This window comes from Pogona vitticeps, chromosome 3 (assembly GCF_051106095.1).
Source record: "Pogona vitticeps strain Pit_001003342236 chromosome 3, PviZW2.1, whole genome shotgun sequence".
In the NCBI taxonomy this organism is placed as follows: domain Eukaryota; kingdom Metazoa; phylum Chordata; class Lepidosauria; order Squamata; family Agamidae; genus Pogona; species Pogona vitticeps.
In genome coordinates this window covers 247,925,711-247,945,857 of record NC_135785.1, presented here as the reverse complement: position 1 = coordinate 247,945,857, position 20,147 = coordinate 247,925,711, and the positions used below count along the sequence as shown (strand labels likewise).

Below are 20,147 nucleotides of genomic sequence, written 5' to 3'. Positions count from 1 at the left end.
CAAAGGCTCAGACGGTCTGCGATAAGGAAAAGGTTGACAACCTCTGTATTATTGCATTAACTTGTTTGCTTAGTATAGTAAATTGCACTAGACTAGGCCTATTGAATAAATGGGAATTTGGGAAGTCAACTCCTTCATAAGTTTCATTGACTCAAATATGCTTATTTCTAATTACAACTTGCTTTAGCATAATAAGCCACAGTTAGAGTAGGCCCATTTGATTCAATGGAACTTATGGAGGAGATCACTCACCAAATCCCCATTGATTCAGAGGGCTTACTCTACTGCAATATACTGTGCAAAGCAATAGTATTTGGGCCACAGCTTCCATCTTATTCTTCTTGCTTCAAGCATAACTGAACGTTGTAATTTTTAACCTAAGTTGGAAGCCTGCACTCATTTCATTGTTTTTAAACTCTTGTAAGCTTTTAATCATCTTGACTTTCTCTCTACAAATATTGGCTACTTGTTTTTATCTGCCTTGGAGATTTTCACCTTCTTTTGTTTTCAGTCTATGTCCTTTTTAAATCTAAGCTGATCTGAAAGCTCCTTAGTTGCCCCAGTTTTCTTAGATCCCTCCCACTTTCCTTTTTTGTAGGAACTGTTTGTGACTGTATCGTTAGTATCTCACCTTTGACTCCCTCCAGTTTCTTTTGAACTTCTTCTCTGAGTATTTCTGACTGGGATCTCATCCAGTATTTTCTTAAGCTTAATGAAATCAGCTTTCATAAGGCACAGAACATAATATTCCCTTTCTTCAGTATCACAGATGGGGTCACTTCTACTCAAAATCCCCACTATTTTCATCTCATCTGACCTTCTTTTTTTTTCCTGTTGGAAAGGTCCAAGTCTTATCTCCTTGTTGCTTGTTCCCTCTTTTGGAAAAAGAAGTTGCCAGCAATACAAGTGATGAATTTGTGGGACATTATCTTCTTGGCCAAGCTGGACTTCCAAAAGATAACAGAATAGTTGAAGTCTCTCATTGTTACCATATCTCTCCTCTTTGAATGTTTGGTAATCTGATCTATGAGGGCATCATCCAGAGCTTCAGTCTAGCTAAGAGTCTGTAGTAAACCCCTGTCACTGTTGTTTCTCTCTCCTTTGATTTTTCATTAGGTATTCTCAACCGTGATTCCATGCTCCAACTCAGGCATCTCTTCTCATCTATACACATCCTCCACATAGAATGCTACTCCTTCTCCTTTCTGTTTAGTCTGCTGTTTTGGAATAATTTCTCCCTTCAATTACTACATTCCAGTCATCACTCTCATTCCACTAGGGTTCAGTAAAGCCCAGTCAATTCTATTGGCTTCCCTATGTTATGAATTCAACCTCATCTTGTTTGTTTCCTATACTCTATACCATTGGTTCCCTGCTTTGGATACCCACGTGTTCTTGGACTACAGTTTCCAGAAATCCTGGCCATCACAGCTAGTGGTGAAGGCTGCTGGGACCTTATTGGGGACTAGCAACATCTGATGACCCAAGGTCAAGAACCATTGCTCTATGCCTTGGAACCAGAAACATTTGAGTGATTCCCTCCAGCTTCTTTCTTATATGTTCTAATTATTGACAGGTTTCTGACATTCGTGTCCCTAGTGCTTGATGTCCCCCTATCCTCTAGAGTACCTCCCACCTGGGGGGATTCAGTTTAAAGACCTCCTGAACAGATTTGCAAGACTCCTAGCTAATAATACCTTCTTCCAAGCCCCTATGAGGTGCAGTCTGTCACTTGCCAGGAATCCTACTTCATGAAAGTCTATAGTCCAAGAAGCCAATTTTTCCTGACAGCACCATCTGCACAGCAAGTTGTTCACTTCCATTATTCCTGTTCCTTTCCTGGGCAGTGACCTTCAACAGGAAGGACTAAGGGAAAAAAAACATTCACCTTCATATCTGGAGGCTCACAGTCATACTGTATTTTTTGCTCCATAAGACACACCTTTCCATAAGACGCACCAAATTTTTAGGAGAAGAAAACCGGAAAATAATAATCTGTTTTCTTCTCCTAAAAATTTGGTGAGCCTTATGGAGAGGTCCATCTTATGGAACACACCCTAGGACCCTTTGGAGGCTCACCCTGCCCCCCCCCCAGGGGCCAGAGGGGGCAAAATCGGCACCTTCTAGGACCTTTTCTGAGGCTTGAAAGGCTCAGAAAAGGTCCTAGAAGCTGGTGATTTCACCCCCACTGGCCCCATGGGGGTGGGGTGGGGGGAGCCTCACAAGGGTCCTGGAACAGACCCTAGGACCCTTTGGAGGTCTCTTCTGAAGCTTCCCAAGCCTCAAAAGAGTCCCAGAAGGTGGCGATTTTATCCCCTCTGGTCCCGCGGGGGGGGGGCAGGGTGAGCCTCCAAAGGGTCCTAGGGTCTGTTCCAGGACCCTTGTGAGGCTCCCTCTACCCCGCCCCCACGGGGCCAGTGGGGGTGAGATCACCAGCTTCTAGGACCTTTTCTGAGCCTTTCAAGCCTCAGAAAAGGTCCTAGAAGGTGGCGATTTTGCCCCTGCTGGTCCCATGGGGGGAGCCTTGCAAGGGTCCTGGAAGGTTCACTCGGACCCTTGCGAGGCTCCCCCCACGGGGCCAGAGGGGGCAAAATCGCCAGCTTCGCTCCATATGACGCACAGACTCCTCCCCCACTTTTTTTGGGGGGGGGGAAGTGTGTCTTATGGAGCAAAAAGATACGGTACATTGCATAAAAGAATTGTGGGAGTGGGGACAACACAGCCTTGGTGGTAGTTTAGTGAATTTCTCAATTTTTCTCTCATTGAGACCAATGAGAGAAACAGGTTCAACAACCATCTCACATAAGAAAAGAAGTGGGGGAGGGATCACCCCTTCCCCCATTTTGCCTTGGCATCTGCAAGCTCAACAGGGATTAAGTTGTCTGATTTTCCACCAAGGATGCACTCTTCTATGCACCATAAAATTGTTCTTTTAATGTTCTCAGTGACATTCTACAGAATGGGCTGGTTGAGTAACACTGTCCTGAATTTGGTTGCACAAGTCTGTTATTACCATCAGCAAACGTATAACTGGGATTTCTTAATGGGCAAGCAGCACAAAACAGAATTTCTCTGTTTGATGTATACTATTTGCATGTGCACTTTCCTTAGTTCTGGTGTATGAAGAGATAGAAGGACAATTTTGCAGGTAGTTTTAATTTTTTGCATTTATACAACCAAATTCTACCAAAATCAGTAGAATATATATTAAGAAAATACTGATTTTGAGCTTTAATCTGAAAGGGTGCAATTTAGATATTATGAGCTCTTCCTCCAGTGTAGCAAAGGGCACAGTTTTCTTCTGTGTAGATTTCCCAGGTTCAGGGAGCTCTTCTGTAGCCATACATAAAGAGGTCTGATTTTCCAAGACGGATTCCAGGTTCCGTATTGCCTGGTTTCTCAGTTTCTTCACACCTTTAGTATGGTTTCTCCTTAATGATTAACTTAATTGCTGTAACACAAAGCAGTTATTTCATGGCCATACCTCGGTGAAGCTTATGTGGTACACGCAAATGGTCTGCCAGTTCCCCCTGAAATCTTCAAGCACAACAGAGATTAGGGGAATGTTTAAAATCCCAAAACCAATGTTTACCAGTATTTACACCGGGTTAGGTAGAGCAAGGTTCTGATATAGTGGCTGAAATCCAGTAGTAAGTGGCAACTAGAATAAGCTCATTGAATCTGTGGAATTTACAGAGGAATTAACTCACCAGATTTTCACTGATTGATTAGTCTTATTCTAGGTGCCACTTAGTCAGCCAATATAAGACAGTTCCCCTGGGTTCTGTCTTTAGGAAGGTAATAAAGCTGGCCCTAAAGCTATTGGGCTTTGGACTATGGATAAAGCTTTTCAGCACTCAAGTAATCATGCTTTGTAGTATGAGAAGCATAGTGTTATTACTGGATAGAATAACCTAAAGTGATATTTGTGTCACATCAGATACTTTTGACTCATAGAGTAATATTTAATATTTTAAACTGTCTAAACTGTTCTTTGCAGGATGTGGGAAATACTGAGGAAAGAATCAGGTCTCTTATCAGTTCATTAAAACACATGGTATATGAATATGTTTGTCGCTGTTTGTTTAAGGTAAGATTTTATTCTCCTTTGCACTTGATTTAAAGTGTGGAATGTGGAATTACCGTATTTTTTGCTCCATAAGACGCTCCAGATCTTAAGACGCACATAATTTTTAGAGGGGTTAAACAGGGAAAATATATTCTGAACCAAATAGTGTAATAAAATATTTAATACACTATAACAGAATAACATTTGAACCATGTAAAGTGAACAGCAGTCAACAGTGGCATTAAGAACCATTACCACTGTCATTAACAAATGGAGAGACTTAAAGCTTTGTGTACTCATGTATCATAAATTTAATTCAAGTACATATAGACCATTATCAGCCAGTGATAAGACCTATACCACGCTATCTATATTTTACATTTCCTTTCATCCAGCTCCTCCCCATGCTTATAGAAATGAGAGATGAGATTGTTGTGCAACTCTGCCCATCTACAGCTCAATCCTATATTAAATTAGAAATGGTTTGTCTGATTGGGCACTGCATTGAGAGGTCCCTTTTAGTTGTGTGGAGGATAAATAGTGGAATCAAACTATTTAACAGCTGGTTTTCCTTATTTACTTTAGGTTATGCAAAAGAACAGCAACACAAAGCTTAACCTGATCCCATTCACCAGCAGTAGCACATGCTCAGCATAAGACCAAATCTCCATTTTCTGACATAATTGAACGTTTATAGCATGCAAGGCACAACACACAAAGCCAGGAAAAATGTTCTTGACCAGCCAAAAAACTGAATACAAACTGTGTGTGTGTGTTTAGTCGTTTAGTCGTGTCCGACTCTTCGTGACCCCATGGACCAGAGCACGCCAGGCCCTCCTGTCTTCTACTGCCTCCCGGAGTTGTGTCAGGTTCATGTTGGTTGCTTCGCAGACACTGTCCAGCCATCTCATCCTCGGTCGTCCCCTTCTCCTCTTGCCATCACACCTTCCTAACATCAAGGTTTTTTCCAAGGACTCTTGGCAAGCCACTCCAGTATCTTTGCCAAGAACGCCCCATGATCAGAATACAAACTATAGTAACTGAAATCAGGAAGCAGGTACTGTAATCCAGTTAGAAGTCATGAGGCACAGTTAGTTTCCTTGCTGCAACACCCTTTGGAAATACATTCTCTATTAAATGCCCAGAACTAGTTGAAAAGTTTGCCAGTTGAATCCAAATTTCCCATAGAAATACATTGAAAAAGGTCAGAAACTTTGAAAAACCTAAAAGAAATTCACTTACCAGGTACTGTAGACTGAGCCTGGCTCTTCACAGTGCCTTGGTAGACCCCAGAACAGCCAAAAAAGAGCCCCAAACAGCTAAATGCCAGCAGGCAGCCTGCAGACGGCAGCCATTTTGTGCTCTTCTCCGTTCCTGCCCTTTCCCCACCTAACAGCTGATCAGCTGCTTCCCAGGCATGCAGGTTTCAACTCAAATGGAGCACCTTTTAATCCAAACAGGTTTTAACTCAAAACAAGAAGCTTTTAAAGAAAAACAAGCAGCTCTCTAACTGCTTGGACTAGCAAGGAAGCAGACAAGCAGCCTCTTCACTAACTGAAAGTTTCAATTTCCCCTGCTTTCCCCGCCTTCCCCACATATTAGGTATGCTAATATATGTGCACTGGAGGATTGTGGGAGGAACATCTAGCCCCTGATGGGGGTCCTGTGGGGCACCCCAAAACACTGAGGAGCTCTCCTGGCCTCTTTCAGCACTGGGGCTGTGCAACGCTGTTCTGATCAGGAGGTGCAGCCAGGCGGTCACCATGCCTTTTGAGGGCAGGGCACACAAAGGGCCAGGAGGCTTAGGGGCCATTCAAACTCAGACCTGGCAGGGAAGATACCATTCTTGTAAGAGTGGTTTTCCTGGGATAAGGCTCATCTATTGCACCTGGACTGCAAGGAGAACAAACCTATCAGTTCTAAAGGAAATCAACCCTGAATGCTCACTTGAAGGACAGATCCTGAAGCTGAGGCTCCAATACTTTGGCCATCTCATGAGAAGAGAAGACTCCTTGGAAAAGACATTGATGTTGGGAAAGTGTGAAGGCAAGAGGAGAAGGGGACGACCGAGGATGAGATGGCTGGACAGTGTCTGCGAAGCAACCAACATGAACCTGACACAACTCCGGGAAGCAGTAGAAGACAGGAGGGCCTGGCGTGCTCTGGTCCATGGGGTCACGAAGAGTCGGACACGACTAAACGACTAAACACACACACATTGCACTTCAGATGAGCTGACCCCTGTGATTTCCCCAAATGTGGGAAAATCAACTGCCTAAATGGGGGACTGTGTTTCTGGTTTCCCCTGGTTTTTATAGAATCACTCCTTCCCCTTTGGTCCTTGGCTGTTTGCATTGCTTGCTGCCACAGGCCTGTTTGCCTTGCTGGTTTTTCAGTTGAGCTGCAGGGAGCAGATCTTGGAAAGCCAGCAGTGCAGAATGCTGAGGTCTGAATAGCAAGCAGTCTCTGTGCCAGTTCAGAGGCCTCCTGACATGGCAGTGGGAGGCTTTTGGGTGGTGGTGGCTGAACCCTGGGTTATTGCATTCACTCCATAAGACACATGTACTTTCCCTCCCACCTTTTTGGAGAGAAAAAGTGCGTCTTATGGAGCGAAAAATGCGGTATATTCCCATAGTACTCATAGCTTAACTCACTTGAATATAAGGAACAGATATGCAGTAATGCCAGATTTTTCCTTATGTATTGTAAGAAGTTTCTATATGTGGGCATATGTATACATATATGTGTATCTATACATTTATAAGAATGACTTTTGGCTTCTGCCTTCTGTTACTGGTAAAAGTATGCTGTTTCCCAAATGGCAGTTATGGAACCTAGAAGACAGGGTATTCCAAAGTAGATGAATTATGTTATGTGTTGTCCTATAGATCCAGGCTGTGAAGTGTTATGATAGCCTGTGTGTAAATTCAGATGTTTTCCCTCTTTTCTAATTTGCTTGGATTTGATGGCATCTCTATTGCAGCTGAAGACAAGTAACAGTGTTAAAATGTTCAGTTATCCTGTTAAAAAGTTGGAACGAAGTCTAAACACTTTAACTCTGAACTCCATGGCCTATCTGACTCATCTTTGGTTGAATATGCAACATTTTCCAACTAAATGCCCACTGCTACATACTCCCTGGTCATGGAATAGAGAGCTAATAAAAAGCAATTGAGAACTGCAGTTTTGTTATAGATTACTTAATTTCTCGCCAAATGCTTATGATTGGGGAGCCCCGGTAAATCCATTTATGTAATTAAAAACTGCAGCTACCAGTCACAGAGCCTTCCTCCTTTTTTCCCTTCTTTCTCTCCTGGTGTTTTCCATATAAGCAACCCTTTATTGTCATGGAACCACCTACATGAATGAATCGTTGTCGTTTAGTCGTTTCCGACTCTTCGTGACATGAATGAATAGTGGGTGCCAAATGGGCGGATAAATCAAATAAATAAATAAATAAATAAATAAATAAATAAATAAATAAATTAATAATAATAATAATAATAATAATAATAATAATAATAATAATAATAATAATAGAGGGCTGTCATTCTTGGATGTATGCATAATCCTTATAGTAAAGCAGGGTTGGGAATTTGTGACCTTCCAAATAAAGAACTACAACTCTCATAATCCCTGACCATTGTCCAAACTAGCTTGTTTTTATGTGGCTACTGTACATTAGCATCTTACTGTATTGCAGCCTCCCCACACTAATATGGAAGGTGGCTACTTTTGGGGAGGTTGGTTTTAGCTTTTTGGTCCAAGAAATAAAGTTCCTAAATTGATTGTTTCTCTTCTGTGTATCAATTTCACTTTAAAAATTGTTTCCAGGTACGAGCCTTTTTCAGCTTTTAAAAAGTAGTTTTAGGAAGCTATTAATACTTTCAAAATTCAGTTTTTGTGAGTGGCAGTGGAAATATGGTTCATTGAGTGGGTGCTGCAGTCCAACACTGTCAGTTTGCCGGGAGACAGAATTATGCTTTTGGTTTTTGAAGCTGTTAGAGGTCCTCAATGTACAGAAACTAACATCTAGCATTGATAGTGCAAGCAATGAACACCAGACTTTAAAACTGCATATACATACAGTGGTGTCTCGCAAGACAAATTTAATTTAATGCATTCCCATGGGCAAAAAAAGTCAGAACAAAGTCAAAATTGGTTTACAAAGGGTTTATTAAGTGCTCTTTAAAGCCATACATATGAGCAGATGATTGCAAATATTTCAATCAAAAACTAACTTTTTAAGCATCACAGAAAAACATTTAAAAATCAGCAAACATGAGGCAGGAACAAAAAACGGAAAACATTCGTCTTGTGAAGCACGGCCATAGGAACATTCGTCTTGCGAGTCATCAACCCCATTGCCAAAACCATTTGTCTTGCAAGGTTTTTGTCCTGCGAGGGATTCATCTTGCGAGGCACCACTGTAATTGGAAAATTTATTATATGCTAAGTTAGCTCATTCTAAATCATGCTAAACTGATCAAGTCAGGGATGGACATTCATCTCTTCTCTAGTTCTCCCTTTGAATTACACCTTTAGGGTTTTTTTTTGTCCTGAGCAGTTTAAACCAGAGCATTGACTTATGCTTGAAGCAGGGAACTCTGCTTTAGTCAGCATGCTGAGTACTGTCTTAAGTTAGAAATAACACTTGGCTTAAGATCTTAATTGGTAAATCAATGTTGAATGAGTTCTCCATTCAAGCTATAAGGGAATAATGAGGCAGGGACATGCAGACAACAGCACCCATTCCCAGTTTACTCAATAAAGAACAGTGGCAAAAAATATAGTGAATTGTATAGCCTTGCTGTTTATTTAAACTTGGTAGTGTATTGTTTTCTGTTTAGTACAATTAGTTATTTTGCCCTTTGTTGAAATTGATAATAGAAGAAATATTATGTGCCTTCTTCAACTAAGCTTAATAAGATATTTTCAGTGCTGTTAAGAACAAAATAATAATACTGGGTGCTTCCGATAAATTAATCAATTTATGAATATTTTAAAGTATTAACTTAAACAGTTTCCCTTATTAATTGGTCCATTAAGTTTTAATTTTTAAAAATGTATATATAAAAGCAGCTTGTGCTGCCCCATCTTAAAAGTGAGTTTCACTCCTGAGTAAGGCAGGAGAGACTACCTTTTGTAACAGTATACCTTCTGTGACAATTTAAAAAGGGAGGGGATTCAAATTGTTGCTTTTTTTCTCTTCTGCAATTTTATACAGTTTTAATCAATCGGTTTTCTAAAGTGGAATAATTAATCAAATAAGATTTCTTTAATTGGAAAGCGGCTATAATGACTGAAATTTCACTATACAGTATTTGTTATTATGCAGTAATGGCTCACCTTCTGTGCACATAGATAATTCATCTTTAATAAATCTGCTGGAGTTTGGAATGTTCAGCATTGTAACTTTGCTTAACAGGTACTATCATGCCTGTTCTCTTTCTTATATACAATACACAGCACCTTGAAAAAATGAATTACTGACCTTGCAATTCCTTGGATATTTTCTAGGAGACTAACAAATTAGTTAGTTTGAAAAGAATAAAAATTCACATCTTATAAAATATACATAAATTGGCTTCATTTTCAGTGACTATACAGTAAATAGAATATATGCTACAACAATTTTCAGATATGATATGCAAGCATTCCCTGCCACAAAATCGTACATAAGTACCAAACAGTAACCTCATATAATAAAACTGGATGATCATTTAGATATAAACAATTCATACAGTGGATAGCTTATGTTGTGCCTGAGAGATTGAACTGAGAGAATCAGGATGAGCCTTGTTCAAATTTATTTAGGCATTTATTTGTTGAGAGACCACGTGTAGTGTGGTGGATAGAGTGACATACTAGGATTCAAGAGGCCTGGGTTTGAATTCTCACTCAGCCATGAAAACTCACTAGAGTTGTAGAATTGGTAAAGCCATATTATGCTTGCTATAAGTCAGATCCAATTTGAAGACACATAACAGCAATAACATTTATTTGTTAGATTTGTATATTTTGCCATCAGCAACAATGAGGTAACAATACATGACAACAAAATACCATATTTTTCCATGTATAAGACTATACTTTTGTCTAAAATGTTTAGACAAAAATTGATGCTCGTCTTATACACGGAAGTAAGCTGAGGAGAGAACAAAAACAAGTGGAGGGGAAAGCAGGTATCAAAGCGATTCTGCAGTGCTTTTATCCCCTTTCCCCTACACTTACTAAGCCTCACTTAGATTTCTTAATTTTGGATTAGAAAAGTCTTATACATGGTGGAGTCTTATACATGGAAAAATATGGTATATGTCAAGAAAGCACTAAAACAGAAAATTAAAGCAGCAAATAATATTAACATTAATATTAAAATCTCTTGGTAGGGCCAGCAATCCTGTGAGAATATTTTTCATGACTTATGTTTTGCTATTATTGAGATTTCTAAATTCTGTTTTGCTATTACTGGTAAGACTTGTTACTGGAAGAATTTTTATTCTCAAGGGTAGAGTATAAAGATCTTGAACACTGTTCTGGTGGAAATATTGATGGTAATTTATTCTAAATCCCTAGATTACCATAGTAAGAAATTTCATACAGATGTTAAATAGTAGCAGAGGGAAGAGAAAATCTTACAGCTACTTTTCTCATATATGGGTGGAGTAGAACCCTGGCTTCATCTTTTGAAACAAAGTATCTAGATGGGAATAGAACCAGTGGATCATAGTATCTCCAGTTCCTGATACCATGAATCTATCTGGAAGGATTCTATGGCCAATGATATTAAAATTTCCTGTACAAGTCCGTACAATCAACAGAGTTATTCTCCTCCTGTTGTTCTTGAAGTGACAAGACAATTTTTATTTCAAACCCATGACTGAAACCAGATTGAAGTGGGTCTAGATTATTGGTTCAGTCGCCCTCTGGCACCTTGCCCATGAAGGAAATTAATCTTACTTGCATAATTCACTAGGTAGACTTTAAGAATCAGTTTTCGGCTCCACATAGTGATGTTCATCCACTTCACATGCTTGTAAAGATTGTAAAATCGTTTGAGAACTCAAGTTTTACTGGTGTGTATACTTATTTCATTATTGAGATATTCTGGTTTAGACGAATCTAAGGGTATGACATCAAGTCTCTTGCAATAATATATATACCAGCATTTTAATATGTATATATGACATTAGAATTAGAATTCCTAAGAAGGTATAACAAAGAATAACCATCTCAATGTATATCTTTCCTGGCATTACAGGCTGATCAGCTGATGTTTGCATTGCATTTTGTGAAAGGGATGCATCCTGAACTTTTTCAAGATAATGTAGGTATTCCATAGGTACTAATGGCTCCCTTTTATTTATTTATTTAACTCAGATGCTGCCTACACTACCCAAAATTCTCTGGGCAGCTTACAGCAATTTGATTTCAATAAAAAGATAAAAACACTTGAAATACAATTAAAATACAATGTTCTAAAAATAGCCATCAGGACGCACAGTTGATATTTCAGTTAAAAACCTTCTGGAACAGGAAGGTTTTGACCTGGCGACAAAATGTCATCAACATCGGCACCAGACGAATCTCCCTCAGGATGGCATTCCATAGTCTGGTGGCAGCTTGCAAAAAGGCTCTTTGTCTACAAGCCATCCCTCTTACCTCCTTGAGGGATGGCTCTTTCAGGAGGGCCCCCTGGCTAGATCTTAATTGCCAGGTAGGTTCATATGGAAGGAGGCCGTCCTTCAGGTATCCAGGGCCCAAGCCATTTAGGGCTTTATACATTAAAACACTTTGAACTGGGCCTGGGCAGCGACTGGTAACTAATGTAATTTGAACAGCTTGATGTGTTCCCTAGCGGCCTCACCATTCACCAGCCGCGCAGCTCGATTGCACTCCCTGGATCATCTTCAAAGGCAGCGCCACGTACAGTGCATTGCAGTAATCTATACGGAATGCTACCATGCATGCATAACTGTCATGAGACTCCACTCATCCAGGTAGGACCGTAGCTGGTATAACTTCCTCAGCTGAAGGAACGCCAAGTCTACCTGGGCTTCCAGAGTTGGACCAGGGTCCAGGACCCCTCTCCCCAAGGCTGTGGACGCCTTACTTTTGATAGTATTGTAAAAAAATGGGCAGTAGAATATATGCCTTGCATCTCTTCCATAATTTTTAAAAATCAGATTCCTAGTGTCATGGAGGAGTGAAACATCATACATACGTCCCCAGGGTGGTGGTTGTATCAATCTGTTGTACTGGAACCAACAAAGAGTCATCTGGCACTTTAAAGACTAACAAGTTTTATTTTGACTGAATTTCAGGGAACTGGGCTGCAATCCATTAAAATCTGCCCTAGATGAAACCTTTTTAATGAACCATAGGATTCTTTCTTGATACTTATAGAGCTGCACAGTGTTTCTTGCCACTCTTCCCATTCAAGTTAGATGCCAGTTAGATGCTCAAGTTAGCCTGTGCTACTGTTAATTTTGGTCCAAATATAATGCAGTTAAGGCCAATGGATGAAGAAAGTGGAGTGGAATGAGGGCAATTTATAGTCCTGAAGGGATGGAGAACAAGGGAAAGAAGCCTGCTGTCCTGCAACTTGTCATGCATCTCATGACTGCAGATTGTCGCCATATTTTTGGAAGTTACATAGGATCTAGCAGGCTATGATTATTAGCATAGATCACTCCATAGTGGTTTATCATGACTGTACTTGTATATTCATTCAATAAGGCTGCAGTACTAAGCACATTGAATAGAAGTCAAATAGTTTTGAACTCGGAGACCTTTATTTCTGAGTAAACATGCATGCAGTCACACTGGAATTCACAACTTCATTTTAAAGCTTTTGCTGTTGCACTTCAGAACTGATCAACATTTTCCTCACATAAAAGTTCTATGTTGGTCTAGCTCCTAATCTGAAAAGAGGCTTTCTAATATGTGGCTTACTGATATGATCAACTTGATCTGTCCTGATTTGTGATAGTGGAAGAAAGATGATGTTCATTACATGTTTGTTTAAATTAAACTTCAATCTCTTCCTAATTTTGGGTTACTATTTCCCTAGGAATGGGACACATTTACTGGTGTGATCATTGGAGACATGTTAAGAAAATCAGTGAGTGATGTTTTTAATTCTGAATAAGTTTTTCTCTTTTATTATGTTACGTATTTCCCTGGCCTCCTTTGGAAGAAGAGTTGTAAACTGTTGCTGTTAAATGACAAATAAAAGAGTGATAGTGATATATTCGGCAGAAGACTGACTCCTAAATTAAGATAGTATCTGACCTGTGCATCAATGGATCAGACTTTTAAAACCTCATCTCCAATTACTTTTCCAACTCATACAGAATATGATCCACCAAATATGATAAATTTAAAGCACATTTCATTTCTGTGGGGCAAAGCTAAGGTGTGTGATATTCTCCTAATGAAATCAATGAAACTTCCAGATGCTTTAATTGTTGGTATATCCTGTTTAGCATAGTACTCTGCCAGTGCATTTTTGGTTGCCTTCTGTTGCACAGATGATGAAAGCCACCGTTCAGCTGACCTTGCAGAAGGAGGGATTGGATACTTTCTACCATAAGCATCCCAGATGTCAGATTGCTTATATAATCAATCATTGTTCATGTGGAACAATGGAAAATGATTCTGCCCAATATGACTAGATAATGTTATTACTATTTAATTTTTACCTTAATTTATCTGGAATCTGCATAATATTCACAACAGTTTTGTTTTTGTTCTACTAAGGATTCTCAAAAAAATGTTAGAGACCAAATACCCTCTTGGATTGAACAGGAAAGAACCTGGGCTGTAGCCACTCTTAAGGTATTATTTTGGTTAACGTTTTTCTCAAATATAATTGTAGCTGTATGAAAATAGATTTGATATGATAGGATTTGAACTAGTGTTAATATGAACTTTTCTCGTTTCCAAACTCCATTGGTTGCTCACTTCTTTGCATGTAACACATACCTATAATATTTTTGCATTCTGTAGTATTTCCTTGTTTTTTAAGTTAATGATATAGAAATGTGTGTTAGTGTGGAACACGTAGGTAGATGCTAACTTTCAGAATAATTGTATTGGTTTTTTATCTTCTACTTTTTCCTATATGGAAGTATAGATTGCTTGAATTAAGCTTTCTTCACAGGGTTAAAAAAGAAAAACAACATCTTTCATTGAGTGAGATGTATGCTGTTTTCTGACCCCACTGGAATTTTGATATGCATGTATGCTACTTGTGTTTCTGGAACCCACAGAAATTCCAGTGTTTTCTTCTGACTGTGTAGTATCAGTCTTCTAAAAAGTATGTTGCTTTTCCTTCCTTTCCTTCCACAAGACATGCATCATGCCAGTACATTCTATTGGATGGCACCAAAAAAGTATCTCAGTGAAGGAAAGCAATAGGTTTGTTAGGCAATTTCCCCTAGCCTTGTTTGTCTGCAAGGAGAGAAAACACATCCTTTTACAGTATGCATGTAGGCATTATTTTCAAATTTTCAGGTGGCAATGTTGTATCATGGCATGTTATAGGTATTTCTAGGGAACTGTGTTTGTTTTAACGAGAACACTGGATCTTATTTGGTGTCTTAAAGACTACAAATGTACTTGGCGCAAGCTTTTGTGGAGTGCAACCCAGTTCATCAGATGAAGTAAACGCATCTGACAAAGCTGGCTGCAGCCTGTGGAAGCTTAATCCAAATCAAAATTTTTAAGCCTTTGAGCTTCCACAATTTTTTTTGTTTTATTTTAGGTCTATCCATGTGTTATTCAGACTAGTACTGTGAATACACTTAGAAGGGAGTGCCTAGCCTCTCTCCTACTTTTACGATGTTGTTTATACAGTGGTGCCTCGCATAGCGAAGGTTAATCCGTTCCGGATTAACCTTCGCTATAGCGAAACATCGCTAAACGGAATTTAAAAAGCCATAGAAACGCATTGAACTTTGTTCAATGCGTTCCTATGGCTTTAAAACTCACAGTTAAGCGATGTTTCTTCATAGCGCCGCCATTTTCGCGCCCTCGGTAAGCGAGGGCAGGGCGCGAAAATGCGGCGCGGACCTTCCGGCGGCCATTTTGGAACCGCCGATCAGCTGTTCTCCCCGGCTTCGTTGTGCGAAAATCGCTAAGCGAATTGCTTAGCGATCATCGCACAACGAAAAAACCCAATAGGGGCCATCGCTGAGCGAATGCTCCAGCGATGGCCCAGAGTGCCTCGTTAAGCGATTTCATCGCTCAGCGAGGCACTCGTTAAGCGAGGCACCACTGTATATGTATTTAAAATATTTATATCCCACTTTTCTCCTCAAGATAAGCCAAGATGGCTTGCGATATTAAAACAACCAATAGTTAAAACATGTTAAAAATTAATTTTGTTTATGTATCTTCATCTAGTTCGTTACTGATAACAGACACTGACTTAAAACTGAAACAACTTCTTTGGAATTAGATGGAAAGGAGGAATAGCATTCATTGACATTCTCATACAGATGATGCCAAGCCCCGAAACTCTGGACATTCTCTCCCAGTGATTTCATATGTACACTAAATAGCATGGCAGAGGAAACAAAAGCCTAAGGGATGCCACAGGCCTCTAGCTTCCTAGAGGGATGAACTTTTGAGTTCATCCCTTCAGGAAAAACTGGAACCACTGTAAAACAGTGTTACCAAGTCCCATCCCAGGCAGATGGTCCAGAAGAATACCATGGTTGATGATACTGAAGTCAACGGAGAGATAGAACAGAACCAGCAAGGGCACACTTCCCTTGTCCAGTTCCTGGCATAGGCCATTCACCAAGGTGACCAAAGAAGTCTTTGTCCCCATAACAAGACCTGAAGCCAGACTGAAATGTATCTAGATAATATATCTCATCCAGGAACTCTGAATTTCCCCATTCTGTGTTCACAGTACTGGAATGCCTGAATAAGCTTAATTCTCTCTTTACTGTGAAGAAAACATGTCTCTCAAGCACTTAAATATCTTGTGCTCAAGATATAACATATAGCACAAAATATATATGCAGCCATGCTTATAATTTTTGTTGGTGTTTTGGTTTTGTTATATTAATATTACTTCTTGTTGATGTATATGAACAGCAGGATTATGACCATGACAACATCTTCAGTTGTTATTTTATTTTATTTCATTATATTCTATTTTATTGCATTCTATTTTTACTGTTTTGATTGTAATCCCCTCCCTTCCAGCAGATACATTGTTAATAAGGTGAAAAAACCATTTATCAATGCTGTTGGTCTTATACCTGAAATATTGGTCAGATTTCTCTTGGTGATTTTTGCATGTATAAATGAAATCATGCAAGTCACAATGGCAAATTATTGCTAATTAATTAAATGCCAGTTGCATTCCTGGTTGTGTGCCCATTGCATGGCTGGGGATACAACCAAGAGCATAACTAGCAGCTGGTAGAAAAGTGGCAATTCATCACCACTACTTACATGATTTCACTTAACACAGTCATAAATTGCCAATTGGATTCTGGCCATCGCTTTGTAAATTGAGTACATTTAAGCAAGCTTCATGAGATCAGTTCCTTGGAAATATTTTTCTCTAGAATGACTTGCTGAAAGGCTCTAAAGAATGGATTGTCTGAGAATTCTAATATATAGTTCCTTCCTTCCTTCCTTCCTTCCTTTGGGTGTTAAATGTAAAACATATCTGCTTTTCCTATAGATTGCTCTCCCAGCTCTTTATCAAACACTTTGCTTCCAAGATGCACCACTGTGGCAGACTTTCTCACGAAGCTCAATGTGCGAACAAGATTTTCCATCCATTATTGCAAACCGACTCTCTCTATTTCAACAGGTAAATATTAATATTGAGTGTTACAGCTAAATGTTGTGGATAAAACCAACTTCCAGCAGAACTAATCATTTTTAGTCCCATTAAAATGAATCATAATTAATTTATGGGTCTCAGTCATCACAATGGACTTTAGTTGATTTGGTACCTTAATCTTTAGTGGCATTATTTCTTGAAGGTTTTTAGTTGTAAGACCAGATATTGACTAGTGAATGATAGCACTGTATATCCATCAGGTGTTCCCACTAGAACCACAATTTGAGACAAGTGTAGCATCATAGGAGCTTCTTCTCCTTTGTTTATTGTTGTTTCAACACATTTCTAGCACACTGGATGTCGTGTTGTTAAAAGCAAGCTTAATTTTCTTTGTGAAATAAATGATATAAAATATGCAAGATGATGTTGCTATTTATGTTAAATATTAGGTATTTTGGTTGTAAAGTGCTACTGGGTTCAAATCCATTATAGGACAAGTTTTATATTCTAAGTTGTGCTATGAAGTGTTTTTAAGGGGGATCCATAAGAAACTGGTAGGTTCTGTGAAGTGGTAGCCTGCATAAGAAACATACTTTCTGTACTTAAATTAAGAAAGAAGCATAACATATATAGTGAAAATACTTCACATGAATATTCTATATAAAATGTGCTATTGAGAGCACACTACAGAAGTCGAATTAGCATGAAGAAATGCTCGCATTGTTTCCGGTGAGCTATTAAATTCTTCTGAGAAATTAAACAGAAGGCAAGGCAAGCCATACAAATCATATACAGTACTCGGTGTCAGATATCATAAGGATAAATAACAAATTCAGTTTTTAAAATTGTCACCAAGCATGTGAAGGGAAGGGTACACATAAAATCCTTTACATAGTGAAATATATTTCGAGTTCAGTATTCTTTACAATATAAAATGAATAATAATATATTTTCTGTCAAATACTGGTCCAAACATAATTACAGTAGTAACCTCTGTAAATAGTCAACAGGATTTATCCATTGGGTCATGTGCTGTAGGATACCACAGCTCTTGAAGAGGGAACTATGGCAGTTTGCTTGAATGCGGCTGTCTTTGCAGATGTGGCAGCATGCATATAGAAATCTGGTCTCGTGTACTGAAACAGCACCCTGCCTCAAGGGAGCACTGCAGCTCTGGGCCCAGTGGGGATTAAGTGACACGAGGAGATTTGCAAACTTGACCTAATAAATCTGCTTATTCTAGCCTCTAGCCTTGCTCCATTGCCTCAGCTGCACATAAGATGATGTCCTCCTGAACCATCTAATTGCTTTTCAGCTAAATCAACAAGCTACTTCCAAGCTACTACCCTTGATATTTTTTTATGTATGAGTTTCCTGCAGGATCCGTGTGCATAGGGACAGGGATGTTTATCCTAGCATAGAGATCAGTACAGTACTAGGAAGGTCTAAAGAGGCCCACCTTCAATACCCTTCCAATCTGCAAGGAGCCAATTTTTTTGATCAAGTGGTTTCACAGAGGTTTTAATACTGTCAGCTTAGCACTTATAAAAAGTACTAACAATACGTAGAATCTGAAAATCTAGGTCAGAGGAATTTTTTCTAACTAGATAGTAGGGAAGATGTAAAACTGATCTGCACAGCAACAGATGTTTTATTTCTTTTACATCTTGAACCCAGAATGTGAGCATAGGAAAACAATATCTGTGGTAGTTCTATTGAATTCACTTAATTACATGATATTTTATTTGCATATTTTTCTAATTTTGGTAGCCTTAGTATGTTGAGATAAAGACTGCTTCCATCAAGAAGCCTCCCTCTGTGTTTTTTTTGTCTTGGTACCTACCACAAAGGCACTTCAGATATATGAATTCAATCTTATTTCCTATGGGAATGATTCTCATTATGTCAGTAGCATTAAAATATAAGGAGCAGAACCCCACACATTGTATATATTGGAATTCTAGTTTCTAGACTTTTTAGAAAGCTGCAAGCCTCCTGAATTTTAGAATGTTTACTTCCTCTTACTTCCAGGCTGGTACTGCAGTACTGGTGTTATTGCAACCTTTGTCAGCTAAATCAGCTGGCTATGTAATAAAGGGCTGGAACCTGGCCCATTGAATGGCTGAGCAATGGAAACAATAGATTAATTTATTAGTCATAGATACTGTCAATTGTAATCATATTTTAATTGGAGCTGTCTCCTATGAAAAGGGTGATGGCACTGTTTAAATAATTTATGTACATTTTTTATTCAGGCAGTGTGCTTAAGTCTTTCCTAAAGAATACATTATCTGTGCATGTTATTTAGAAAGTATATCATTTTAATTAAATGTGTTCAGCTCTCATCTATAAGATGAAAAAAGTTCATTTTAATTGTTCAATAGCAAGAGTTATTTTACATTCATATACAGTGGTGCCCTGCATAGCGACGATAATCCATTCCGGATAATCGTCGCTATCCGGAAACGTTAAACGGGGCACTCGTTATGCGAGGCACCACTATACATGTCTGCTCAGAGATGGGCCTCATTAACTTCAATGGCATTTACTCCTATGTGAGTGCATATAGAATTGCAGCCTGAACTAACCAGACTATCCCTAAAGTCTTTGGCAGTTTGAAAAATAGTGCAGAATTATACAGAGGTAATAGTAAGAAGGTCCACATTATCAGAACAGTTATTGATGCAGTCCAGTTTCGTGTTTCCTACACTGACCAGCCAGATGCATCTAGGAAGCACATAAGCAAGGCATTACAGGATTAATCATCTAATCTAATTAGTCATCATTTGCTCCTGCTCTAATCCCATAGCTGGTGTTCAGCAGTATGGTGAATATGGATGTTTAATTCACTTGTCATCCTCTATAAATTTGTCCACCCTTTTTACAAAACCATTACAGTTAGTGATCATAATAGCATCTTGTAGTAATGTTAAATATGCAATATATGAAAAACTCATTCATTTTGTCTGCCTTGAAACTGTTTATAGTCAAGGTCTTGGCTAACAGGTTTTTGAGAGAAGGAGAAAATATATCACTGTCCATTTTTTGCACTATGCATAATTTTCTAAATTTTTATCATTTCTCTCGTATTTTAAAATATGATGCACATTTCCCTTTACTTGTAAAAATATATTATAGTTCCTTAATAAGTTCCTTGCCTTTTTCTTCACCTTTTTCTTATTTGATTCTCATTTTGAGATGCGCTATCAGAATTATACAGATTATGCCAAATGCCATAGATCTACAGCACTAGTACTTTTCTAT

At 38.9% G+C, this 20,147-nt stretch overlaps 1 protein-coding gene across 2 annotated transcripts in view; it reads left to right on the top strand.

Annotated features, from left to right (window-relative positions):
- The window catches only part of DYNC2H1 (dynein cytoplasmic 2 heavy chain 1), a 190,117-nt gene that overhangs the window by 114,740 nt on the left and 55,230 nt on the right, over positions 1–20,147 (top strand). For both annotated transcript variants that reach the window (XM_072993639.2, XM_072993638.2), the window contains exons 71-75: positions 4,001–4,090; positions 11,331–11,396; positions 13,143–13,193; positions 13,832–13,909; positions 16,779–16,910. In XM_072993639.2, coding sequence (XP_072849740.2) covers positions 4,001–4,090; positions 11,331–11,396; positions 13,143–13,193; positions 13,832–13,909; positions 16,779–16,910 — 417 coding nt within the window. The remainder of the gene's footprint in view (positions 1–4,000; positions 4,091–11,330; positions 11,397–13,142; positions 13,194–13,831; positions 13,910–16,778; positions 16,911–20,147) is intronic.